Source organism: Panthera leo, chromosome B4 (assembly GCF_018350215.1).
Source record: "Panthera leo isolate Ple1 chromosome B4, P.leo_Ple1_pat1.1, whole genome shotgun sequence".
In the NCBI taxonomy this organism is placed as follows: Eukaryota; Metazoa; Chordata; class Mammalia; order Carnivora; family Felidae; genus Panthera; species Panthera leo.
This window is the reverse complement of record NC_056685.1, coordinates 54,194,924-54,218,260: the sequence shown is the minus strand read 5'-3', so window position 1 is coordinate 54,218,260 and position 23,337 is coordinate 54,194,924. Positions and strand designations below refer to the sequence as shown.

At 41.0% G+C, this 23,337-nt stretch overlaps 1 protein-coding gene across 1 annotated transcript; it reads left to right on the top strand.

The window, feature by feature from the left end:
• Positions 1 to 1,804: 1,804 nt before the first annotated feature.
• Positions 1,805 to 23,022, top strand: LOC122224328 (cationic amino acid transporter 3-like). The gene is made up of 3 exons (XM_042945997.1): positions 1,805 to 1,891; positions 13,078 to 14,329; positions 22,951 to 23,022. Exons 2-3 carry the CDS (start codon positions 13,262 to 13,264, stop codon positions 22,957 to 22,959), a joined length of 1,077 nt encoding a protein of 358 aa, XP_042801931.1. The 5' UTR covers positions 1,805 to 1,891; positions 13,078 to 13,261; the 3' UTR covers positions 22,960 to 23,022.
• Positions 23,023 to 23,337: the final 315 nt, after the last annotated feature.

Genomic DNA, 23,337 nt, shown 5'->3' with positions numbered 1-23,337 from the left:
AGGTTTCATTTTCTTCTCTAGCACTCCCTAAGTGAACTGAAGGTGGTTTATTTCTTATTAAGAATGAGGTTGTAACTAGAAAATATTTGGAATAGAATGATCAAAGAATAGGATGATTGAAGAAATCTCAGGAGAGTGACTTATATTTGGCCTCTAGAGATATATTACCTATATTTCCACTAAAAGCCAAGCAAAAGGGAATGGACTAATGTTGTGGGCAGGAATTACAACTAGCTGTAAAATCATCTCTAGGAAACTACTGAATTAGGTATAGGGATGCTTCAGAATCTTTCTTGGCATCTACAAGGATGGCCTGAAGACATTTTTACCCTAGATTAGGTTTGATTTTAGCAGGACATGGTTTAGATGGAGCTTTCAGGTTTAATGATCCCAGTGCTTCTAACTCTGGCCCATCAACATCTACTTGGGAAGAAAGTGGATACATCAGCATAGGGTGACCTGGGCACAAAGATAAGAACTGGCTCAAATACTCCTTTACTAACCATGTCAGTCTTGACTCTTTGTGGAGGTAGGGTGCTGCAAGAGAAAAATTATGGTCTTTGAAGTAACAAAGAACCAAATTCAAATTCAAGCTTTTCTACATACTGGGTATGTGAGCCTGGGACTGTTGCTCAACCTCTCAGTCTGTAAGGTGGAATAATAATTATTATTTCATTGGGTTGTTATGAGGATTAAATAAAATAGCATATGTGCATTACTTGCAGCTCAACAAAAACTGGGTCTCTTTGGTCCCCCTCAATGTTTCCCTAAATCTTGTACATATACCTGGTACTCCTATTTTCCAGATACCATTTTTCTCTGCTTCCTGAACCTGTACGTGTTTCCCAATGACTCTAGATTTGAAGTCTAGGGCCCTGGTTTATTTGTTTGTTTTCATCCCACAAAATGGCAGTAAGGATATGGAATTTTTAAAACTGTGCTAACATGAGCCATTTTTGGTGCTCCAGGCATTTTTACTGCTGACAATTTTGGTTATAAATAAAAACCAAGAGAGTTCTATCTTCCCACCCACTCCTCTGATCTAAAGTTCCTGATTTGGGGCTGGATCATTCAGGGTGGGATTCAGCTCCAGTCAAGTGTAATGCCAAGCTTCTTTATAAAGGGCATTCAGGGAAAAATAATGAGGATATCTTTTCTCTTTCCAAAAAAAAAAAATCCTACTTCTTGGAGTCTTAAGATGTAATAGTCAATCAACATACCTATATATTCATTTTCTATGTCTTAAATGTCTCTTTTGGTTGCTTGGTACAAATATGAGCAGATCCTTGTCTGAGTAGTGAGAATTGGAGGTAGGAGTGTGGAATTCAGAAGGAGGAAATGTATGGATCCTGTCCCTTCTGGAAGCTTTTAGGCATTAAAGGAATTTAAATGACAAACCCAGGATACCAGCTAACAGAGGGGAAAATTAGTTTCAGCTAAGTGTCAGGATGGGCACTAAGTTCTGGCAGGCAGATAGGGTTTGGAGATGGGGACCAGTCAGGATGGCTTAGGACTGTGGGTGGAAAGGTTGTAAAATAGAGTTGGGAAGAGCCAGAAGGTCAAGACTGGACAGAAAGGAGTGAGGAGGGTATCCTTGGCAGGGAAGGTACTTACTCAGGCCAGAGGCTCATCCCAGGAAGGGTAAGTCAGGATGTGAGAAGCTGAGTTAGGAAAGGGGTCTGAAGGAAGGGGGAGAATTAGGGTGGGATTCTGACAGCTGGGTCAGAGGGTCTGGACTGAATATGAACTATTGGAATAATTGCAGATTATTTCACAGAGAAAGGGCATTTTTGGACATGGCATTTGAGGATGATGTTTCTCTGTGTTGTTATAAACTTGATTTGTGGTAGGCTCTTTCAGGATTCCCAGTCATGGATTTGCCTTCTCTTCTGTAAGTTTGCTTGTTCATCTGTTTGTTCTGCCTGCTTCTGTTGGAGTCATAAAATATGATTATTTAATTCCCAGATGTTTTGTTCTTTGGGTTGGTTCTCTGGTATCTTCATATTTTGTCTGTAGCCCACTGTCACTCATCTTCAGTAAAAGTGAAAAAGCACAAGGACCACCCTGCACAACAAAGTTGAGGGGAACAGAAATTATCAAAAGCCTTACCCCTCTCCCACCCTACCATTCAGGTGGTCCTCCTCTGGGATTCTGGCTCATGGTCCACTGATGGACTTCAGGAGAGTGTAGGACATTATTTCAGGGTGGCCAACATCAGAGGGCTCTGTGATTCAACAAATGTTAAGAACCACTGTTGTGTCTTTCTTGGGAGGTAGGTGACTGTGGATGGTTCCCCAGAGAGACAAACATGGTACAAACATCCTTAGTGCTCAGTAATGAGCCTCCAGAGACAGATGAAGGAGATGAAGGAGAAAGAGGATTTGGGAAAAGGGAAATGGGTTCAGAGGGAACTGGTGGGAGGGGTGCCCCATCTTCCCTTGTTCTCCAGCCTCTTTCTAGCAGGCATTCCTTCTCTGTATTCTCTATACCTGATAATTACAGATTTTGATCCTCCTTCAGTATAAATCTGTTGAGTGCCTGCCATTTATCAGGTTCTGAACCAGTTCCTCTCACAACATCACCTCATGCAATTCCTTTGTTGAACCTGAAGTGCACAGTGTGGAGTCCACCCTTCCTCAGTCATGGCTGTTTGCACCATTGCTTTCTGTAAGGCCCTGTATCAATGCATGTTATCTCCCCTTTCATCTGGATCTCTATTATCATTTCCCACCTTTAGTGAAGGCACTTGCTTTAGTGTATTTAACAAATACCGTTCTGGTCCATGCTCTACATATGCATTTAGATACATTCATCCACTCAACACACAATATTGACTATGTGTCAGGTACAGTTGTAGATGCATGGAATATAGCCAGAAGCAAAAAAAAAAAAAATGTGTTTCATGGGGCTTATATTCTTTTAGAGTGAAACATCATGGCCAAATAACTAAAACATATACTACCTTAAATTGTGATAAGTGCTGGGAGGGGGGAAGGACAGAGGAATAAGATATGTTGTGGGTAGTTGGGGGGATTGAATTTTTTATGGAGTAATTGATGAAAGCTGAGCTATACATATGCTATGTCATCAAATGCAGTAAGGAAGCATCCATGTGGATATCTGGGTCCCAAGTGGTACAGTTATAGGGGACAGCCAATACAAAAGCCCTGATGTAAGGTCTTATCTGGTATGTTAGGAGGCCAGAATGGTTAGAGGCCAGAGGTTAGAAAAAAATAACTGAAAAGAGAGAGAAGCGGAGGCTGAGAGTTACCAACATCAGTGACAAATACTCTTGGACTTTGTAGTCCATTGTAAATGCAGACTTTGGCTTCTAATCTGAATGGAAATGGAAACCTGTGGGAGACTGTGATTAGAGGAATGATGTAACATTTTTAACAGATATATATATATATATATATATATATATATATATATATATATATATCCTTGACAAATATATGACATTTTTTGCCTGTTTTTAAATGTAGATAAATGGCATTGTGCTATACACCTCATATGCTTCAATTACATTACCTAACATTGTTTCTGAGATTTACCCATGTTGCTGCTTGTAAATCTACTTTATTATTCCTGACTGTTGTGTAGTATTTCATTGTGTGCATATGGCACATTTTACTTATATATTCCACTAGTAACAGATACTGGCATAGCTCCAACTTCTTGCTACCACCGTAGTACTGTGATGAACATGCTCGTATGGGCCTCCTTATGGATTCAGGAGAGTTTCCTTGGAGTGTTTACCCCGGTGAAGGATTGTGGGGTAGGAGGGTGTGTGCATCTTAATTCCACCAAGGCTGTGCTTCAGGATAGTGGCCCCAGTTACACTGCCCTAAGGAGTGCATCATGATTTATATTTTCTCATCCAATTTTCATGTTGATCCAGCAAGGGAAGTGAAGTTAATTTTTCTTGTGGATGAGGAAACTGAAGCTTAAGCAAATTATGCTCGTTTGTATAGTGAAGTAGAAGAGCCAGCACTCAAATCCAAAATTTCTGATATAATATTCATTGTTCTTACCAATACAGTGCTGACCACTGCCTCTTCTGGAAATAAGATGAGGCAACCACAGGGAAAGATTTTATTACTATTACTATTATTATTATTATAATTATATTTGAGCCTCACATATTTTTATATCTGGTTGAACTTAGTAAGCCTAGGACAGCATACAGTTTAGCACCAGCATGTATGAGAGTGTCTAATTAGAGTCCTTAGCATTTCAAGTAAAATTAAACGGAAAAAAAAAGTTTTCCTTCGTTCATGATGGCTATCAAACAGGCTTGAGTTTCAATGTTGATGCCAGTTATTTAGAAAGGCTGATTGTTTTTCAATGTTTGGGGACTTTAGATAAGAATCCAACATTAAATATTAGGTAGATTATATTATATTATATTATGTACATATTGTATGCTAGGCACTGAGCTAAGCACTTTATAGGCATCATTTCTCTTACTCCTCACAAGTACCCTATGAAGTAGTTACTTTTACTCCCATTTGACTGTTGTAGAAACTAAGTCCCTGATAGGTGAACTAATTTGTCCAGAGTTATCAGGTGTGAGGTTGAGTTGCAAGTTGAGTTGCAAGTTTGAGCAGAGCTTTACTCCTGCAGAGCTTTACCCCGAACTACTAAACTGTACCACCTTCTTGTGAAGGAAGCTTTTAAAATCTCTTGTTGAAATTTAGGACAATGTCTTGTCAGCTGGGGTGGTTTAGACCAGTCATGGGAAGTACAGTATTAGTTGGGCAAGAGTGTCTAGAGAGGATCTGAAGTTTGAAAATGTCCCCAGGTGTCTTCATTATGCCTCCCTGTGTCCCCCAAACTGAGAACCTCTGTGTTAGGACATCCCATCTATATTATAAGGCCTGAGTGTGATGCCTTCAAAAAAGTAGGTAATCTCTAACTGGACGTGGGTGGTTGGTTGCCTGTAACCCCCAGCTGTCTTTTATTTTTAAAACAGTGTCCTCAAAGCCAAGCATTCATTATCACCAATGTGTGGCTCATCACCGGTGGTTTTCTCTCCACACCTTTTGTTTTGATTGTCATCTGCAAGGAATAAAGTACCATTTATATGTTTACCTGAGCCAGGTTTATAAAGGTTGCTTGACTACAAAGTATGTATTTCAAAGTCAAGTAGACAGGAATTCTGCATTATGTGCTCTTTTGGGTTTCTCTTCTCTGTTTGTACATTTGTTCAACAAATACTTATTAAGCACCTAAGTCACAGTCTGATGGAGGAGAAAGGCAGTTGACTGGAATTTTGCTACATTAAGATAAATGGCACATGGGATAATCCCGGTGCTATGAGAGCACATAAAAAGGGCGGCATAAGTGTCAGGGGAGGCTTTCTGAAACAGCAACTTTTGAGTCGAGAACTGAAAGACAAGTGGGGGTTAGCTATGTGAAGGGGCCTAGAAACCATTAGAGGCAGGAAGGTAGGGTGAGTATAGAATTTCACAGCTGGAGCAGGAACTGGGCAGGGGATGAGGCTGGAAGAATCAGCACAGATCAGACGACGAAAGAAGGATTATGAAGGAAGGACAGTGGGAACCACTGAAGGGTTTAAAGCCTAGGGGTGGGTGGGGGCACACCAGTCACATTTATAGTGTAGAAAAGTTCCATGAGTGAAGAATTTACTCCTTATCTATCTTATCTATCTCATATGCTTGTTGGTAAATCACAACATTGGAACTGGTGGGTGGAAAATAAAGAGTCTAGATGGATTTGTAGACAGAAGGTCTGACTCATAACCCAAGGTTCCTTTTAAGCATCTAAAAGGAACACTTTTCAAATATGACTTGTTCCTTCCTTCTTTAAAAACATCTGTCGGGGGTTCCGGAAGATGGCGGCGTAGGAGGACGCGGGGCTCACAGCGCGTCCTGCCGATCACTTAGATTCCACCTACACCTGCCTAAAGAACCCAGAAAACCGCCAGAGGATTAGCAGAACGGAGTCTCCGGAGTCAAGCGCAGACTAGAGGCCCACGGAAGAGGGTAGGAAGGGCGGCGAGGCGGTGCGCGCTCCACGGACTGGCGGGAGGGAGCCGGGGCGGAGGGGCGGCTCGCCGGCCAAGCAGAGCCCCCGAGTCTGGCTGGCAAAAGCGGAGGGGCCGGACGGACTGTGTTCCGACAGCAAGCGCGACTTAGCGTCTGGGAGGTCATAAGTTAACAGCTCTGCTCGGAAAGCGGGAAGGCTGGAGGACAAAGGGAGGGAGAGCTGCTGAGCCCCCGGACGGCAGAGCTCAGCTTGGCGGGGAACAAAGGCGCCAGCGCCATCTCCCCCGCCCATCCCCCAGCCAAAATCCCAAAGGGAACCAGTTCCTGCCAGGGAACTTGCTCGCTCCGCGCAAACACCCAACTCTGTGCTTCTGCGGAGCCAAAACTCCGGCAGCGGATCTGACTCCCTCCTGCTGCCACAGGGCTCCTCCTGAAGTGGATCACCTAAGGAGAAGCGAGCTAAGCCTGCCCCTCCAGCCCCCGTGCACCTTGCCTACCCACCCCAGCTAAGACGCCAGATCCCCAGCAACACAAGCCTGGCAGTGTGCAAGTAGCCCAGACGGGACACGCCACCCCACAGTGAATCCCGCCCCTAGGAGAGGGGAAGAGAAGGCACACACCAGTCTGACTGTGGCCCCAGCAGTGGGCTGGGGGCAGACATCGGGTCGGACTGCGGCCCCGCCCACTAACTCCAGTTATACACCACAGCACAGGGGAAGTGCCCTGCAGGTCCTCACCACTCCAGGACTCTCCAAAATGACCAAACGGAAGAATTCCCCTCAGAAGAATCTCCAGGAAATAACAACAGCTAATGAACTGATCAAAAAGGATTTAAATAATATAACAGAAAGTGAATTTAGAATAATAGTCATAAAATTAATCGCTGGGCTTGAAAACAGTATACAGGACAGCAGAGAATCTCTTGCCACAAAGATCGAGGGACTAAGGAACAGTCACGAGGAGTTGAAAAACGCTTTAAACGAATTGCAAAACAAAATGGAATCCACGATGGCTCGGCTTGAAGAGGCAGAGGAGAGAATAGGTGAACTAGAAGATAAAGTTATGGAGAAAGAGGAAGCTGAAAGAAAGAGAGATAAAAAAATCCAGGAGTATGAGGGGAAAATTAGAGAACTAAGTGATACACTAAAAAAAAATAATATATGCATAATTGGTATCCCAGAGGAGGAAGAGAGAGGGAAGGGTGCTGAAGGGGTACTTGAACAAATTATAGCTGAGAACTTCCCTGAACTGGGGAAGGAAAAAGGCATCGAAATCCAAGAGGCACAGAGAACTCCCTTCAGACGTAACTTGAATCGATCTTCTGCACGACATATCATAGTGAAACTGGCAAAATACAAGGATAAAGAGAAAATTCTGAAAGCAGCAAGGGATAAACGTGCCCTCACATATAAAGGGAGACCTATAAGACTCGTGACTGATCTCTCCTTTGAAACTTGGCAGGCCAGAAAGGCTTGGCACGATATCTACAGTGTGCTAAACAGAAAAAATATGCAGCCGAGAATCCTTTATCCAGCAAGTCTGTCATTTAGAATAGAAGGAGAGATAAAGGTCTTCCCAAACAAACAAAAACTGAAGGAATTTGTCACCACGAAACCAGCCCTACAAGAGATCCTAAGGGGGATCCTGTGAGACAAAGTACCAGAGACATCACTACAAGCATAAAACATACAGACATCACAATGACTCTAAACCCATATCTTTCTATAATAACACTGAATGTAAATGGATTAAATGCGCCAACTAAAAGACATAGGGTATCAGAATGGATAAAAAAACAAGACCCATCTATTTGCTGTCTACAAGAGACTCATTTTAGATCTGAGGACACCTTTAGATTGAGAGTGAGGGGATGGAGAACTATTTATCATGCTCCTGGAAGCCAAAAGAAAGCTGGAGTAGCCATACTTATATCAGACAAACTAGACTTTAAATTAAAGGCTGTAACAAGAGATGAAGAAGGGCATTATATAATAATCACAGGGTCTATCCACCAGGAAGAGCTAACTATTATAAATGTCTATGCACCAAATACCCGAGCCCCCAGATATATAAAACAATTACTCATAAACATAAGCAACCTTATTGATAAGAATGTGGTCATTGCAGGGGACTTTAACACCCCACTTACAGAAATGGATAGATCATCTAGACACACAGTCAATAAAGAAACAAGGGCCCTGAATGATACATTGGATCAGATGGACTTGACAGATATATTTAGAACTCTGCATCCCAAAGCAACAGAATATACTTTCTTCTCGAGTGCACATGGAACATTCTCCAAGATAGATCATATACTGGGTCACAAAACAGCCCTTCATAAGTTTACAAGAATTGAAATTATACCATGCATACTTTCAGACCACAATGCTATGAAGCTTGAAATCAACCACAGGAAAAAGTCTGGAAAACCTCCAAAAGCATGGAGGTTAAAGAACACCCTACTAACGAATGAGTGGGTCAACCAGGCAATTAGAGAAGAAATTAAAACATATATGGAAACAAACGAAAATGAAAATAAAACAATCCAAACGCTTTGGGATGCAGCGAAGGCAGTCCTGAGAGGAAAATACATTGCAATCCAGGCCTATCTCAAGAAACAAGAAAAATCCCAAATACAAAATCTAACAGCACACCTAAAGGAAATAGAAGCAGAACAGCAAAGGCAGCCTAAACCCAGCAGAAGAAGAGAAATAATAAAGATCAGAGCAGAAATAAACAATATAGAATCTAAAAAAACTGTAGAGCAGATCAACGAAACCAAGAGTTGGTTTTTTGAAAAAATAAACAAAATTGACAAACCTCTAGCCAGGCTTCTCAAAAAGAAAAGGGAGATGACCCAAATAGATAAAATCATGAATGAAAATGGAATGATTACAACCAATCCCTCAGAGATACAAACAATTATCAGGGAATACTATGAAAAATTATATGCCAGCAAATTGGACAAACTGGAAGAAATGGACAAATATCTAAATACCCACACTCTTCCAAAACTCAATCAGGAGGAAATAGAAAGCTTGAACAGACCCATAACCAGCGAAGAAATTGAATCGGTTATCAAAAATCTCCCAACAAATAAGAGTCCAGGACCAGATGGCTTCCCAGGGGAGTTCTACCAGACATTTAAAGCAGAGATAATACCTATCCTTCTCAAGCTATTCCAAGAAATAGAAAGGGAAGGAAAACTTCCAGACTCATTCTATGAAGCCAGTATTACTTTGATTCCTAAACCAGACAGAGACCCAGTAAAAAAAGAGAACTACAGGCCAATATCCCTGATGAATATGGATGCAAAAATTCTTAATAAGATACTAGCAAATCGAATTCAACAGCATATAAAAAGAATTATTCACCATGATCAAGTGGGATTCATTCCTGGGATGCAGGGCTGGTTCAACATTCGCAAATCGATCAACGTGATACATCACATTAACAAAAAAAAAGAGAAGAACCATATGATCCTGTCAATCGATGCAGAAAAGGCCTTTGACAAAATCCAGCACCCTTTCTTAATAAAAACCCTTGAGAAAGTCGGGATAGAAGGAACATACTTAAAGATCATAAAGGCCATTTATGAAAAGCCCACAGCTAACATCATCCTCAACGGGGAAAAACTGAGAGCTTTTTCCCTGAGATCAGGAACACGACAGGGATGCCCACTGTCACCGCTGCTGTTTAATATAGTGCTGGAAGTTCTAGCATCAGCAATCAGACAACAAAAGGAAATCAAAGGCATCAAAATTGGCAAAGATGAAGTCAAGCTTTCGCTTTTTGCAGATGACATGATATTATACATGGAAAATCCGATAGACTCCACCAAAAGTCTGCTAGAACTGATACATGAATTCAGCAAAGTTGCAGGATACAAAATCAATGTGCAGAAATCAGTTGCATTCTTATACACTAACAATGAAGCAACAGAAAGACAAATGAAGAAACTGATCCCATTCACAATTGCACCAAGAAGCATAAAATACCTAGGAATAAATCTAACCAAAGATGTAAAAGATCTGTATGCTGAAAACTATAGAAAGCTTATGCAGGTAATTGAAGAAGATATAAAGAAATGGAAAGACATTCCCTGCTCATGGATTGGAAGAATAAATATTGTCAAAATGTCAATACTACCCAAAGCTATCTACACATTCAATGCAATCCCAATCAAAATTGCACCAGCATTCTTCTCGAAACTAGAACAAGCAATCCTAAAATTCATATGGAACCACAAAAGGCCCCGAATAGCCAAAGTAATTTTGAAGAAGAAGACCAAAGCAGGAGGCATCATAATCCCAGACTTTAGCCTCTACTACAAAGCTGTCATCATCAAGACACCATGGTATTGGCATAAAAACAGACACATAGACCAATGGAATAGAATAGAAACCCCAGAACTAGACCCACAAACGTATGGCCAACTCATCTTTGACAAAGCAGGAAAGAACATCCAATGGAAAAAAGACAGTCTCTTTAACAAATGGTGCTGGGAGAACTGGACAGCAACATGCAGAAGGTTGAAACTAGACCACTTTCTCACACCATTCACAAAAATAAACTCAAAATGGATAAAGGACCTGAATGTGAGACGGGAAACCATCAAAACCTTAGAGGAGAAAGCAGGAAAAGACCTCTCTGACCTCAGCCGTAGCAATCTCTTACTCGGCACATCCCCAAAGGCAAGGGAATTAAAAGCAAAAGTGAATTACTGGGACCTTATGAAGATAAAAAGCTTCTGCACAGCAAAGGAAACAACCAACAAAACTAAAAGGCAACCAACGGAATGGGAAAAGATATTTGCAAATGACACATCAGACAAAGGGCTAGTATCCAAAATCTATAAAGAGCTCATCAAACTCCACACCCGAAAAACAAATAACCCAGTGAAGAAATGGGCAGAAAACATGAATAGACACTTCTCTAAAGAAGACATCCGGATGGCCAACAGGCACATGAAAAGATGTTCAACGTCGCTCCTTATCAGGGAAATACAAATCAAAACCACACTCAGATACCACCTCACGCCAGTCAGAGTGGCCAAAATGAAGAAATCAGGAGACTATAGATGCTGGAGAGGATGTGGAGAAACGGGAACCCTCTTGCACTGTTGGTGGGAATGCAAATTGGTGCAGCCGCTCTGGAAAGCAGTGTGGAGGTTCCTCAGAAAATTAAAAATAGACCTACCCTATGACCCAGCAATAGCACTGCTAGGAATTTATCCAAGGGATACAGGAGTACTGATGCATAGGGGCACCTGTACCCCAATGTTTATAGCGGCACTCTCAACAATAGCCAAATTATGGAAAGAGCCTAAATGTCCATCAACTGATGAATGGATAAAGAAACTGTGGTTTATATACACAATGGAATACTACGTGGCAATGAGAAAAAATGAAATATGGCCTTTTGTAGCAACATGGATGGAACTGGAGAGTGTGATGCTAAGTGAAATAAGCCATACAGAGAAAGACAGATACCATATGGTTTCACTCTTATGTGGATCCTGAGAAACATAACAGAAACCCATGGGGGAGGGGAAGGAAAAAAAAAAAAAAAAGAGGTTAGAGTGGGAGAGAGCCAAAGCATTAGTGACTGTTAAAAATCTGAGAACAAACTGAGGGTTGATGGGGGGTGGGAGGGAGGGCAGGGTGGGAGGGAGGACAGGGTGGGTGATGGGTATTGAGGAGGGCACCTTTTGGGATGAGCACTGGGTGTTGTATGGAAACCAATTTGACAGTAAATTTCATATATTAAAAAATAAAAAAAATTAAAAATTAAAAAAAAAACAAAAAAACATCTGTCAACCTTTTCTAAAATTCTCTCAAAACCAAAGCCTGAGTTGAGAGGAGAGTGGAGCTGCAAACTTTGTTTTCTATGTTCTCCACTATGCACTTCTGGGGTATTGCTGTGAATTGTTCACCCAAAACCTTGCTCCCCTTGAAGAGGGGCTTATTTGAATAGCAGCCAGGGAAGAGGAGGAAGGAGGAACCACATGCAGGGCTTGTTGACATATTCAGAAAATAGTTTGAGCCAGTTAAAAATAACTCCTGTAGGGGCACCTGGGTGGCTCAGTTGGTTGAGAGTCTGTCTCTTAATCTTGGCTCAGATCTTAATCTCAACACTTTGCAAGCCCCATGTTGGGCCCCACACAGACACTGGACATGGAGACAACTTGAAAAACAAAAACAAAAACAAACAAGCAAACAAAAATTCCTTGTGCAAAATTAATAGGGATTTACAAGTGAGTGTTTTAATACAAGCTCACAGAGCAGGGGAGGGTCTCCCAGCAGCTGGCAGCTGACATCGCAGATGGCTGGTGCAGGGTGTTTACATAGCACAAGGTGAGCAGAAGTGAGCTCACCTTCTCTCCTGGAATCCAGAGAGGGAGAAGACAGAAGGAATTGTGTTGGTTGAGCTACTGAGCTAGGAGACTTATTTCTTTTCTCGCTGCCCACTGCACTCTCATAACTGTGGGCATGAAAGTTGTAGTTAATTTTTGTCTGGTTGCTTCGGGTGAGGTTTCTTGAATGTCAGGATTCATAAAATGGCTTTTCTATTTTTGCAGGGCCTGATCTCACAACCATGAAATCATGACCTGAGACAAATTCAAGAGTCAGACACTTAACTGACTGAGCCATCCAGGCCACCCAATAAATAAACATTTTAAAAAATGATTCTGTAATTGTAACAAAGCCCTCTAGTCTGTGAATTAATGTGTCTTAACTCATGCTTAAGCACTACACCAATGTCTCATGTGTAAATTATTGCACAACAAATTCATACCTTGCTTTGTGTCTTACAGCTTAATTAGTACATGGAACTACATGCTAGTGGAAACCAATTGGATTGTATCATGTAGTTCATTAAAAAAAGCATGTTGGGAGATATTTTGCACTTTTTGGGGGGGAAAGCAAAGTTGATTTTTCTATGATGTCCTTTGCTATCAGTTTCTGTGACATTTGGGCTGCAAAAAGTGAAATGAAACTTCTGAACTTTGGTTTATTGTTTGAGCATTATTGTTCATTAAATACTTATTGTTTACTAGGCATTATGGAGGGATAACACATACCTAATGAAGTATGAAGCAGCAGATTTGAAGCCTGAGCAACAGAAGTCAGCATCCCCAACCCAACTAGGCTTAACTAGCCTCACGGAATCTAATCTGAGACTCTTGGATTTCTGGGCTTGCTACAGTGCTGACCCTAGAATCCTCTTCAACTCCAGCCACAATGCTATGTCAGGCATTTCACAGATTTGGTCAAAAGCTGATACGCAGACGTATCCTGCAGCAAGACATGGCTGAAGCTGCCCCTACCAGAAGCCTGAACACTCTGGATTTAGTGGCCCTGGGTTTGGGTCACACAGTGGGTGTAGGTGTGTATGTCCTGGCTTGTGAGGTGGCCAGCAATCAAGCAGGACCATCCACTATGATCTGCTTTTTGATGGCCGGTCTATCTTCTGTGTTGGCCGGGCTGTGTTTTGCAGAGTTTGGTGCCCGGGTTCCCTATTCTGGCTCTGCATATCTCTACAGTTATGTCACTGTAGGTGAACTCTGGGCTTTCATCACTGGCTGGAACCTCATTCTGTTTTTTGTTGCTGGTACAGCCATCGTGTCCTGTGCCTGGACCTTAGTTTTTGACAACCTCCCTGGGAATGAGATCTCTCAGACCCTGCGTGAGAGCATCTCACCCCATGTTCCCCATGTTTTTGTAGAATATCTGGACTTTTTTGTTGTGGGCCTTGTGTTGTTATTCATTGGATTGCTGACTTTGAGGAATAGTGAGATTTTCCTTGTTACCAAAGTGTTCACACTGCTGAAAATTTTGGTTCTTGTTTTTTTCATCACCTCTGGCTTCATTAAGGGGGACCTGCACAACTGGAAGCTCACAGAAGCAGACTATGTAAAGGCTGGGTTCAATGACACCTCAAGCTTGGGGACTCTGGGGTCTGGAAGATTTGTGCCTTTCGGCTTTGAGGGGATTCTCCGTGGAGCAGCTACCTGTTTCTATGCATTTATTGGTTTTGACAATATTGTTACCAGAGTTGAAGAAGTCCAGAATCACCAGCGTTCCATTCCCATGGGGATTGTGATTTCACTACTCATCAGCTCTTTGATGTATTTTGGAGTCTCTGCGGCACTTACGCTTATGGTGCCTTACTACAAGATTCAACCTGGGAGCACCTTGCCTGAGGCATTTCTTCTTATTGGCTGGGCCCCTGCCTACTATGTTATAGCTTTTGGATTCCTCTGTAGTCTTTCTGCCAGCCTCTTGGGCTTTATGTTCCCCATACGTCAGGTAATACATGTGATGGTGAAGGATGGCCTCCTGTTCCCTGTCCTTGCCAGGATCCATACTGGCACATACACCCGCATTGTGGCCACTGTGATCTTTGGCATTATTGCAGCAATCATGACATTCTTTTTTGGACTCACTGATCTTGTGGACCTCAGGTCAATTGTGACCCTGCTGACTTACTCCCTGGTGGCAGTTAGTGTTCTCATCCTCCGATATCAGCCTGAGATGCAGAATGAGGGAAATAAAGCAGAGGTGCAGGAGGACAATAGACCTTCAGCAGAACAGCTGACTCTACAGGGACTATTTTTTCCATGCAGCTCCACACCTACTCCACTCTCTGGCCGGATTGTCCGTGTTTGCTCCTCACTGCTTGCTCTGCTGCTCACTCTTCTTTGCCTGGTGCTGGCCCGGTGGCCAGTTCTGCTTTCTGGAGACCCACTGTGGATTTCAGTGGTTGTGGTGCTCCTGATGCTCATCACTGGGCTCACTGGGGTCATCTGGAGACAGCCTCAGAGCTCCAGTCCCCTTTACTTTAAGGTCCCTGCTCTGCCTCTCCTCCCACTACTGAGCATCTTCATGAATATTTACCTTATGATGCAGATGACAGCTGCCACCTGGGCCCAATTTGCTGTCTGGATGCTGATTGGGTTTGCTATCTACTTCAGCTATGGAATCCAACACAGCCGGGTCGCTTAACTTTACTTAAGTTAGGGCCAAAACTGTAGACCTTGAACTCAGCAGTGTGTGTACACAGTTGGCTTGACATCATCACACCTGAATGCAGTCTGGTCCCCCTGCACAACAATAGAGAGTAGTCTTGAATACATGGAAAGCTAGGCCTCCCATAGCATATTGGTGGGGGAAAGTTAATAGAGCTTTGCATTTGTTGTGGAGTGAAGGATTTTTTTTTGTTTTTGTTTTTTTGCTTTTTTAACTTGTCTACTTTTTTTATCTATTTTTCAGTTGTGTCTATAGCTGCTTGCTGCACTTAAAACAATTTTAATTGGGACGCTTGGGTGGCTCAGTCAGTTAAGCTTCTGACTTTTGATTTTGGCTCAGATCATGATCTCACAATTTGTGGGATTGAGCCCTATGTCAGTCTCTGTGATGACAGTGAGGGGCCTGCTTAGGATTCTCTATCTCTCCCTCTCTTTGCCCCTCACTCCCTTCTCTCTGGAAAGTAAACACACATTAAAAAGCAATTATTACTAAAAGAAACTAGAGAAAGTGTTTTTGTTATCTTAAGGTAAATATGTAGCAAGGAAAACACTGGATCATATGGCAGTCCTATTTTGAATTAGTTGCAGAACAAGCATATTGTTTTCCACAGTGGCTACACCTATTTACATTCCACCAACAGTGTATGAAGTTTCCTTTTTCTCCACATCCTTGCCAACACTTGTTATTTCTTATCTTTTTGATTTTGCCTATTCTTACAGGTATAAAGTGATATCTCATTATGGTTTTAACATCCATTTTCCTGATGTTTAGCAATGGTGAGCATCTTTTCATGTGTCTACTGACCGTCTGTATGTCTACCAATAGACGTTGGGAAAATATGTATTTAGGTCCTCTGCCCATTTTTAAATTGGATTATTTGTTTTCATTGTGCACAGTTGTGTAAGTTCATTATGTATTTTAGATATTAATCCCTTTTGAGATATATTTTTGTAAATATTTTCTATCATTCATTAGGTTGCTGTTTTGTTTTGATGATGGTTTCCTTTGCTGTGCAAAAGCTTTAGTTACATGAATTTGAAAAGATATTTGTACATTTATGTTTATTGTAGTACAATTACAATAGGATAGGGTAGCAACCCAAATATCCATTGATAGACTAATGGATAAAGAAAATGTCACACACACACACACACACACACACACACACAGGAATATTACTAAGTAACAAAAAAATAATGAAAATATCCCATTTGTAGCAAAAAGAATAGACATAGAAGGTATAATGCTAAGTAAAATAAGTTAGTCCCAGAAAGACAAATACCATATGTTTTCAACATATGTGGGATTTAAGACATAAAACAACCAAACAAAGCAAAAAAAAAAAAAAAAAAAAGGCAAAACACCACACCCAAACTCTTAAATACCAATAACAAACACCAGAGCAGAGGTGGGTGGCATGGGTGAAATAGATAAAAGGAATTAAGTGTGTCCTTATCTTGATGCACACTGAGAAAGGTATAGAATTTTTGAATCATTATATTCTACACCTGAGAGTTCTATAACAACACTATATGTTAATTAATATTTCAAATAAAAAATAAAAGAAACTGGAAAAAGACAAAAGAAAAGAGATGAAATGTGACCCCTGCCCTTAAGCTGATTATATTATGAGAGGCACAGCGTAGCTGTAACACAAAATAGAGTATGGTATCATAAGTAATATAAAAATAAACTGTCCTGGGAATTAAGAGGGGAGGATGATCACATGGGGTTGGCACAGGGGTAAGAGTTGATTGGTGAAATCAGAGAACAATTGGTAGAGGAATAGCATTTGAGTTGGCTCTCTCCAAGAACAGATAGGATTTTGCATATATGGGTAGAAGGGAGAGATTGTAGGCAGAGAGATGGACACAAGGAAAAGCACAAGAAAAGAAAACAGTGTTCAGAGCAAACTGAGCAGGCTGTGTAGCTTGACCCTTTGCTGTTAGAGGGGCAACAGAACATGCATAAGTGGATTGGAGCCAGAGCATTCCTCTGAGCAGAAAGGACTTTGGATTTGAACTCACCACCCTGCTGAAAATCCCTGGGGTTTGTTCTTCTACTTAGTGATAGCTGAATTATTGGACTTTAAAATTTATCTACTGTTGTCTTCTTGGGTCCACCTGCTCAGAAAGTGCATGGCTGAGAGCCAAGTGTCCTTGGTCTTGTTTCTACCACTAACTAGTAATGTGACCTTGATCAAACTTCTCAGTTCCCTCAGTGCTCTGCTTATTTATCTGAACATGAGAGTCAGAACTGATCATTTCTAAAGTTCCACTCATTTAAAAAATTCTAGGATTTCCTCTGGGGCTGTGTCCTGTTGTTCTCCCAAATAGGTCTCTATTGCATGCACTCTGAACCTTCACTTTGGCCACTTTTAAGTACAGCTCATTGTTGGAGCTGTAGAGGTCCAATAAATAATATCCCCTTTTCTATTCCTATGTTTGGAACTAATGGATTATCAAGACATAGAGACAGATGATTAAACCATCAGCTTTAGATCTTAGCCTACTTGGCTTACAAATCCTGAATCACTAGACAGACTTACTCCTCATCACGAGTAGTGTTGAACACTGCCTGCCTCCCATCACAGGAGGGATTTTATTAGATTTTCGAATCTGATTTTATTAGATTTTCTCATGTATGAGCAGGTTGGAATGCACGTGTCCTTTAGACAGGTTGGGGCTGAATAAAAAGGAAAGCCAACAAAAGATTGGAAAGGGCTGAGATGGGCATGTTCACTGCTGTCTCTTCAACTCACCAAAGTCATAGTGAGAGAAGGGGGTTGGAGAAAGACCAGGAATACTTAGTGGTGTTCAAATTTCAGCAGGTGCCACCTCACCTGGAGGGCTTGTGACAAGAGATTGCTGGGCTCTGCCCCTGGTGTTTGTATTTCAACAGGTCTGGGTGGGGCCCAGAACTTGTACTTCTAACAAGTTTCCAGGTGATGCTGATACTGCTGGTCCAAAGACATCACTTTGAAAACCAAAGTTCCAGCTGAAGCATCTTCACATGTAAAGTTGAAACAAGGGAAACAGAGGTGCACTTTGAAACCTTACCTTTATTTAATGAAACATTTACATTAAAATATCGTTGTTAATCCTTTCATAGTGGGGGAATCTTGGTAAATCATTTCACAGTGTATATGTATATCAAATCATCACAATTTACACTTTAAATATCTTATAATTTTATATGTCAATTATACCTTAATAAAGTGGAAATAAAAAATACAATACCACAGAAAAAATACCTCTGTATCTTAATTTTCTTTATTTTATTCCCTTATCATAGATTATACATTAGGAGTATATTTTGTTCACTCCCCCAGAGAATCCAGCTGGGCACCAAGTATATAATGAGGATTTAATAAATTCATGTTAAATTGAATTGAGCCTTACACATTTCCAGGGTATAGAAATTTCTTCTTCCTTTCAGGCTAGCAGTGTGCTACTCCTTTAAAACTATCTTCTGGGAGACTTCTTTGAGAAACAGCCTTTCTCTCCATCCAGAACTATATCTAGAAATGTATCTGGATCAGTACTTAACATCTAGACCTGTGCTCAGGCACTTCTAGTTTTGCCTATATGTGGCTCTCCCTGAGTTCTGGTGACTTTTCTGTCTGTTCCATCAGAGTAGAGTCTTGTTCAGGACAAAGAGTAGGTTCTCTCCTTCCTGTTGACCCAAAAGTAAGTGCAGTGTTATTCATTCAAAGAGCAACAGGGTAAAGACAGCCCTGGGGTAGGAGAATGCCTAAAATGTCCTCCCCTAGTCCTGCTCCATTTATTCCCATGGGATTTGGTGGGGAAACCTAGATACTGAAATTGATAGAAGGCCCAACCTAAGCTACCTGTCTCCAAGCAATACCTGAAGATGTCCAGTGTGCACAAAACAAGTATCTTTTTTGAAACAGAGTTTTTGCTTGGCATACAAAGGCCCCTGTTTTTCTGCCATATTTACCTATATGGCCTGCCTTAGGAGGGAGGTATAGAAAGCTAATTTCTTACTCATGGAATTTATCATCTTCCCAAAAGGGAGTAATTCAGTCCAGGGAAGCCTGCTAGAGGCAGGATTACCCATATACCTACCAACTCCTTTGGATGCTCTTTGAGGGACTGATGAAAAAAACCTTGTGAGAGAATCTAAGATTAATTGGAGAGAGAGAATTTATAGCCCAAGTGGTGAGAAAACTGCACTGAAATTGGAGGAATTAGTAACTGAAAAGTGATTGAAGCATCATTACTTTGGAAGGGAAGGTATGAGTAAAAACTGAGAATGAGGTATTGGTCAAGAGAGACTTCCTGGAGGAGGATTTCTGTGAAGCAATTTGGGAAATAAAAGAGGGACAGGTGAGTTGGAACAGAAATTGGACAATACTTCTAGGCTACATGGACCTTTAAGAGTCAGGAAAGATTGAGACTCTTGTGGCAGATGTGTGTTATCACATTTGAAGGGAATTTATGAGCCAGGTTTGTATTGTGTATTGTGTCATGGAGCAAGATTCCTGAATCAGGAAAAGATGAGATCTGATTCTCATTTTCATCTGGAGGAGAGACAGACAGAAGGAGATGGACAGATAGACTCCTCCTGGGAGACATTTGTAGTAACTGCTACAGTCATCTAGATCCTTCTCTTCAAAGAATGGCCCATGGACCAGCAGCATGTGTATCACCTGCGAGTTTGTTAGAAATGCAGAATCTGAGGCCCAACCCAGACCTACTGAATCAGAAACTGTGTTTTTAACAGGCTCCCAAGTGATCTGTATGCTCTTTCAGTTTGAGAATCACTGGCCTCAGATGATCCATGATAGGTGTGTGGCCTCAGATGAGCACTAAGGAGGTCTGAAAATTTTGGAATTGGGAACACAAGAGAAGGGATCTAAGCTGGGAAAATTGAATTTGGAGAAGAGGGAGAAGTATGGGCCCTGGAAGCCCTCCTGTCCCCAGGCCTCCCACAAAAGTCACTGTGCCAGGGTTTGGCGTTCTGTCCACTTTGTGAAAATGCCTGCCATGGCCACACTAGAGTCAGCCTGGTCCTCAGGAGCTCCCCTGGGGCAAGCATTGTGGGAGCCGGGACTGCTCCCCATTCTGCTACCTCTACTTCATATGATGGCCTGAAAGGGACTGGGGAGGTCATATTAGGTCATGCCCTGCTTCAGGGTTATACTGTCTCTTAATCAAATGAGTGATAACTTGATGATACTAATTGAGACTATGGAGGTTGGGGTAATTGAAATAGGAGTTCTTAACTATCTGTCCTGAAAATTAGGATATTTTCATTTTTCAAAGCTTTAAGGAGAGACAAGATGACTGCATAATAGATTATAACCTGGTAGAGACCCAAATAATACTTTTTAAAAATTAATTTATCTTTAAAAATTTACATCCAAGTTAGTTAGCATACAGTGCAATAATGATTTCAGGAGTAGAATCCAATGATTCATCCCCTACATATAACACCCAGTGCTCATCCCAACAAGTGTTTTCCCTCATGCCTCTTGTCCATTTAGCCCATCCCACACACACAACCCCTCCAGCAACCCTCAGTTTGGTTTCTGTATTTAAGTGTCTCTTATGTTTTGTCCCCCTCCCTGTTTTTATATTATTTTTGCTTCCCTTCCCTTATGATTATGTTTTATATCTTAAGTTACACAAATGAGTGAAATCATATGATATTTGTCTTTCTCTAATTTCACTTAGCATAATACACTCTAGTTCCAACCATGTTGTTGCAAATGGCAAGATTTCATTCTTTTTGATTACTGAGTAATACTTCATTGTGTGTATATATATATATATATATATATATATATATATTACATCTTTATCCATCTGTTGTTGGACATTTGGGCTCTTTCCATACTTTGGCTATTGTTGATAGTGCTTCTATAAACATTGGGGTGCATGTGCCCCTTTAAAACAGCACACCTGTATCCTTTGGATAAATACCTAGTAGTGCAATTGCTGGGTTGCAGGGTAGTTTTTATTTTTAATTGTTTTAGGAGCCTCCATACTATTTTCCAGAGTGGCTGCACCAATTTCCATTCCTACAAGCAGTGCAAAAGTGTTCCTCTTTCTCTGCATCCTCGCCAACATCTGTCATCCCCTGAGTTGTTAATTTTAGCCATTCTGACTGGTGTAAATTGGTGTCTCATTGTGATTTTGATTTGTATTTCCTTGATGATGAGTGATGTTGAGCCCAAATAATGCTTTTTAAGGGATCTTTTGATGATTCATAATGGATCAATAACAAAGTATATGAGACCTATAATGCCAGAGACCTGAACTGATAGACAATGGTATAATGTTACCAGATGGGAATTTGAGAATTTTCTTAAGGTTTTGAGGATTAATGTATCTCATCTCTAATCAGAATGAGTGATAAACACAGGCCAAATTAAAGGAAAACAGATTGAGAGTGAATAGAAGGAAGATTTTTCTGAAATTAGAGCGTGACCTAGGAAGATAGTAGGGTGCAGGCTGTCTTGCAGTGTGCATGGCTTTCTCACTTGGGTATGGAATGCCTCAGATAGGCTCCTGCCCAGAAATAGAAAATGCTCACAATTAACTCTCAAAATCTTTTTTATCCCAAGGGTTCTCCAGTCGACTTGTTAAGTGAAAGGTTGGTATGGACGTATGGTGTATGCAAGTGGTAACACATAGGAGTGATGAATGACAGAATAAAAACAATCTTCTTAGAAGATTGAAATCTGCTAAAAATTGTAAACGGAGCTTGGATATAGGAGAAAAAAGTTGCATTTTAGGCCTTAAATAAGAGCTATAGGTTTCCATGGTCTTCCTCTCTCCATGTATTTATCTTGTGTCATTGATGAGATTTAAAAACCTCTTAAGGAAAAAGAATGTCACTTTTATGTTTTACTTCTTTATATTTCTAAAGCACACAAATGAACATAAGAGCTGTCACCGCTGAGTACTATGCTGTATACTTTCTTCCAACTCTTTACATAAATACCTATTTAATACAAAAATTGTGTGAGGTGAGTATTGTTGTGCTCATTTTACAAAAGTTGAAACAAAGGCTCAAAGAGGTTAAGCCATTTGTGCAAAATTAAAAGTGAAGCTAGGTTTATACCAAGTTTGAGCAAAGTCCCTGCTGCTAACCCCTGAGCTATAGTCTGCATGAAGTAACTGCTCAGTAAGGGACAGATGATCATTGTAACTTGATGACATAGAGGTAATTAAAAGGCAATGGATAATTCGAAACAGTAAATAATTAAAATACTATTTCTATTTGTTTTGTAGAATGTACTCAGAGACACACTTAATGACACATGGAAGCTCATACTCACATTCTCTCATTTACCATCACTGTGTCCCACCCTGCAGTCAGGAACTTAGAGAGGCAAAAGGCTAAATAACTACATTCATAAAGCATCTTATTGAGAGTTATGTGTGTGTGCCTACTATATTAAATTTGAGTAGAAATATGCCCCAAAGATTGGGGTACATTTATCTCGGTAGGTCTATAAAGATGAGCATATTTAGTTGACTTTTTGGTTATGGTGTGTGTGTGCATGTGCATGTGTGTGTGTGTGTGTGTGTGTGTGTGTGCGTGTGTGTGTGTGTTCACAAATTCTGAAAGAGTTCAACAAGATATAAGTAGCTGCCTTCCACCCTTGGCCCTACTTGGTGTGTTTGTACCAAACCCTGATATTTATTTTCATTACTTCACAAGGGGTCCTAATTGAGTTTTCTTTCCGGAATATCATGCCTAACACACTGGGATACTTGAAGCCTCTGTAAATCTGCTACAATCAGAAGAGGTTTGCAGAGAAAGAAAAACAGCAGCCATAAGGCAATCATCTCTTGTCTTTTACTTTCTAGCCTAATACACAGCCACCCTTGTATGCACACCACTCATGTAATCACCTTCTCTCCTAGAACCTGTAATGGAAGGTACTAAGAGAAGAAGACCATCCTGGAAGAAGAAGAATTGAAAATTATACCAGTGAAGGAGTCTCGAGTTGAGATTTAAAAACAATGGTTATTTGTGAAACCAACTTAATAGAAAGCAATGAGCTTTGACAGAAGCAAGGATGGTAAGAAGACTTAAATGTCTTTGTTTACATCCTTAGAAAACCAGAAGCAAAGCTCCTGGAAGCAGGAAGCTCCTGGAAGCAGGAGGCAGGCCAACCTGAATGTGGTTTGAAGACAGACACAGCACAGGAAACTCCTTCTCCACCTTCCAATGCCAGTACCCTCTTCTAGAAAAAAATACATGATCTGTAGATATACAAAGAAAGTTAGTTAATCAATCATGTGGCTAAG

Bases quoted from the DNA above. Each gene is read 5' to 3' on its own strand.
- LOC122224328 (XM_042945997.1), top strand. From the start codon at position 13,262: ATGCTATGTCAGGCATTTCACAGATTTGGTCAAAAGCTGATACGCAGA.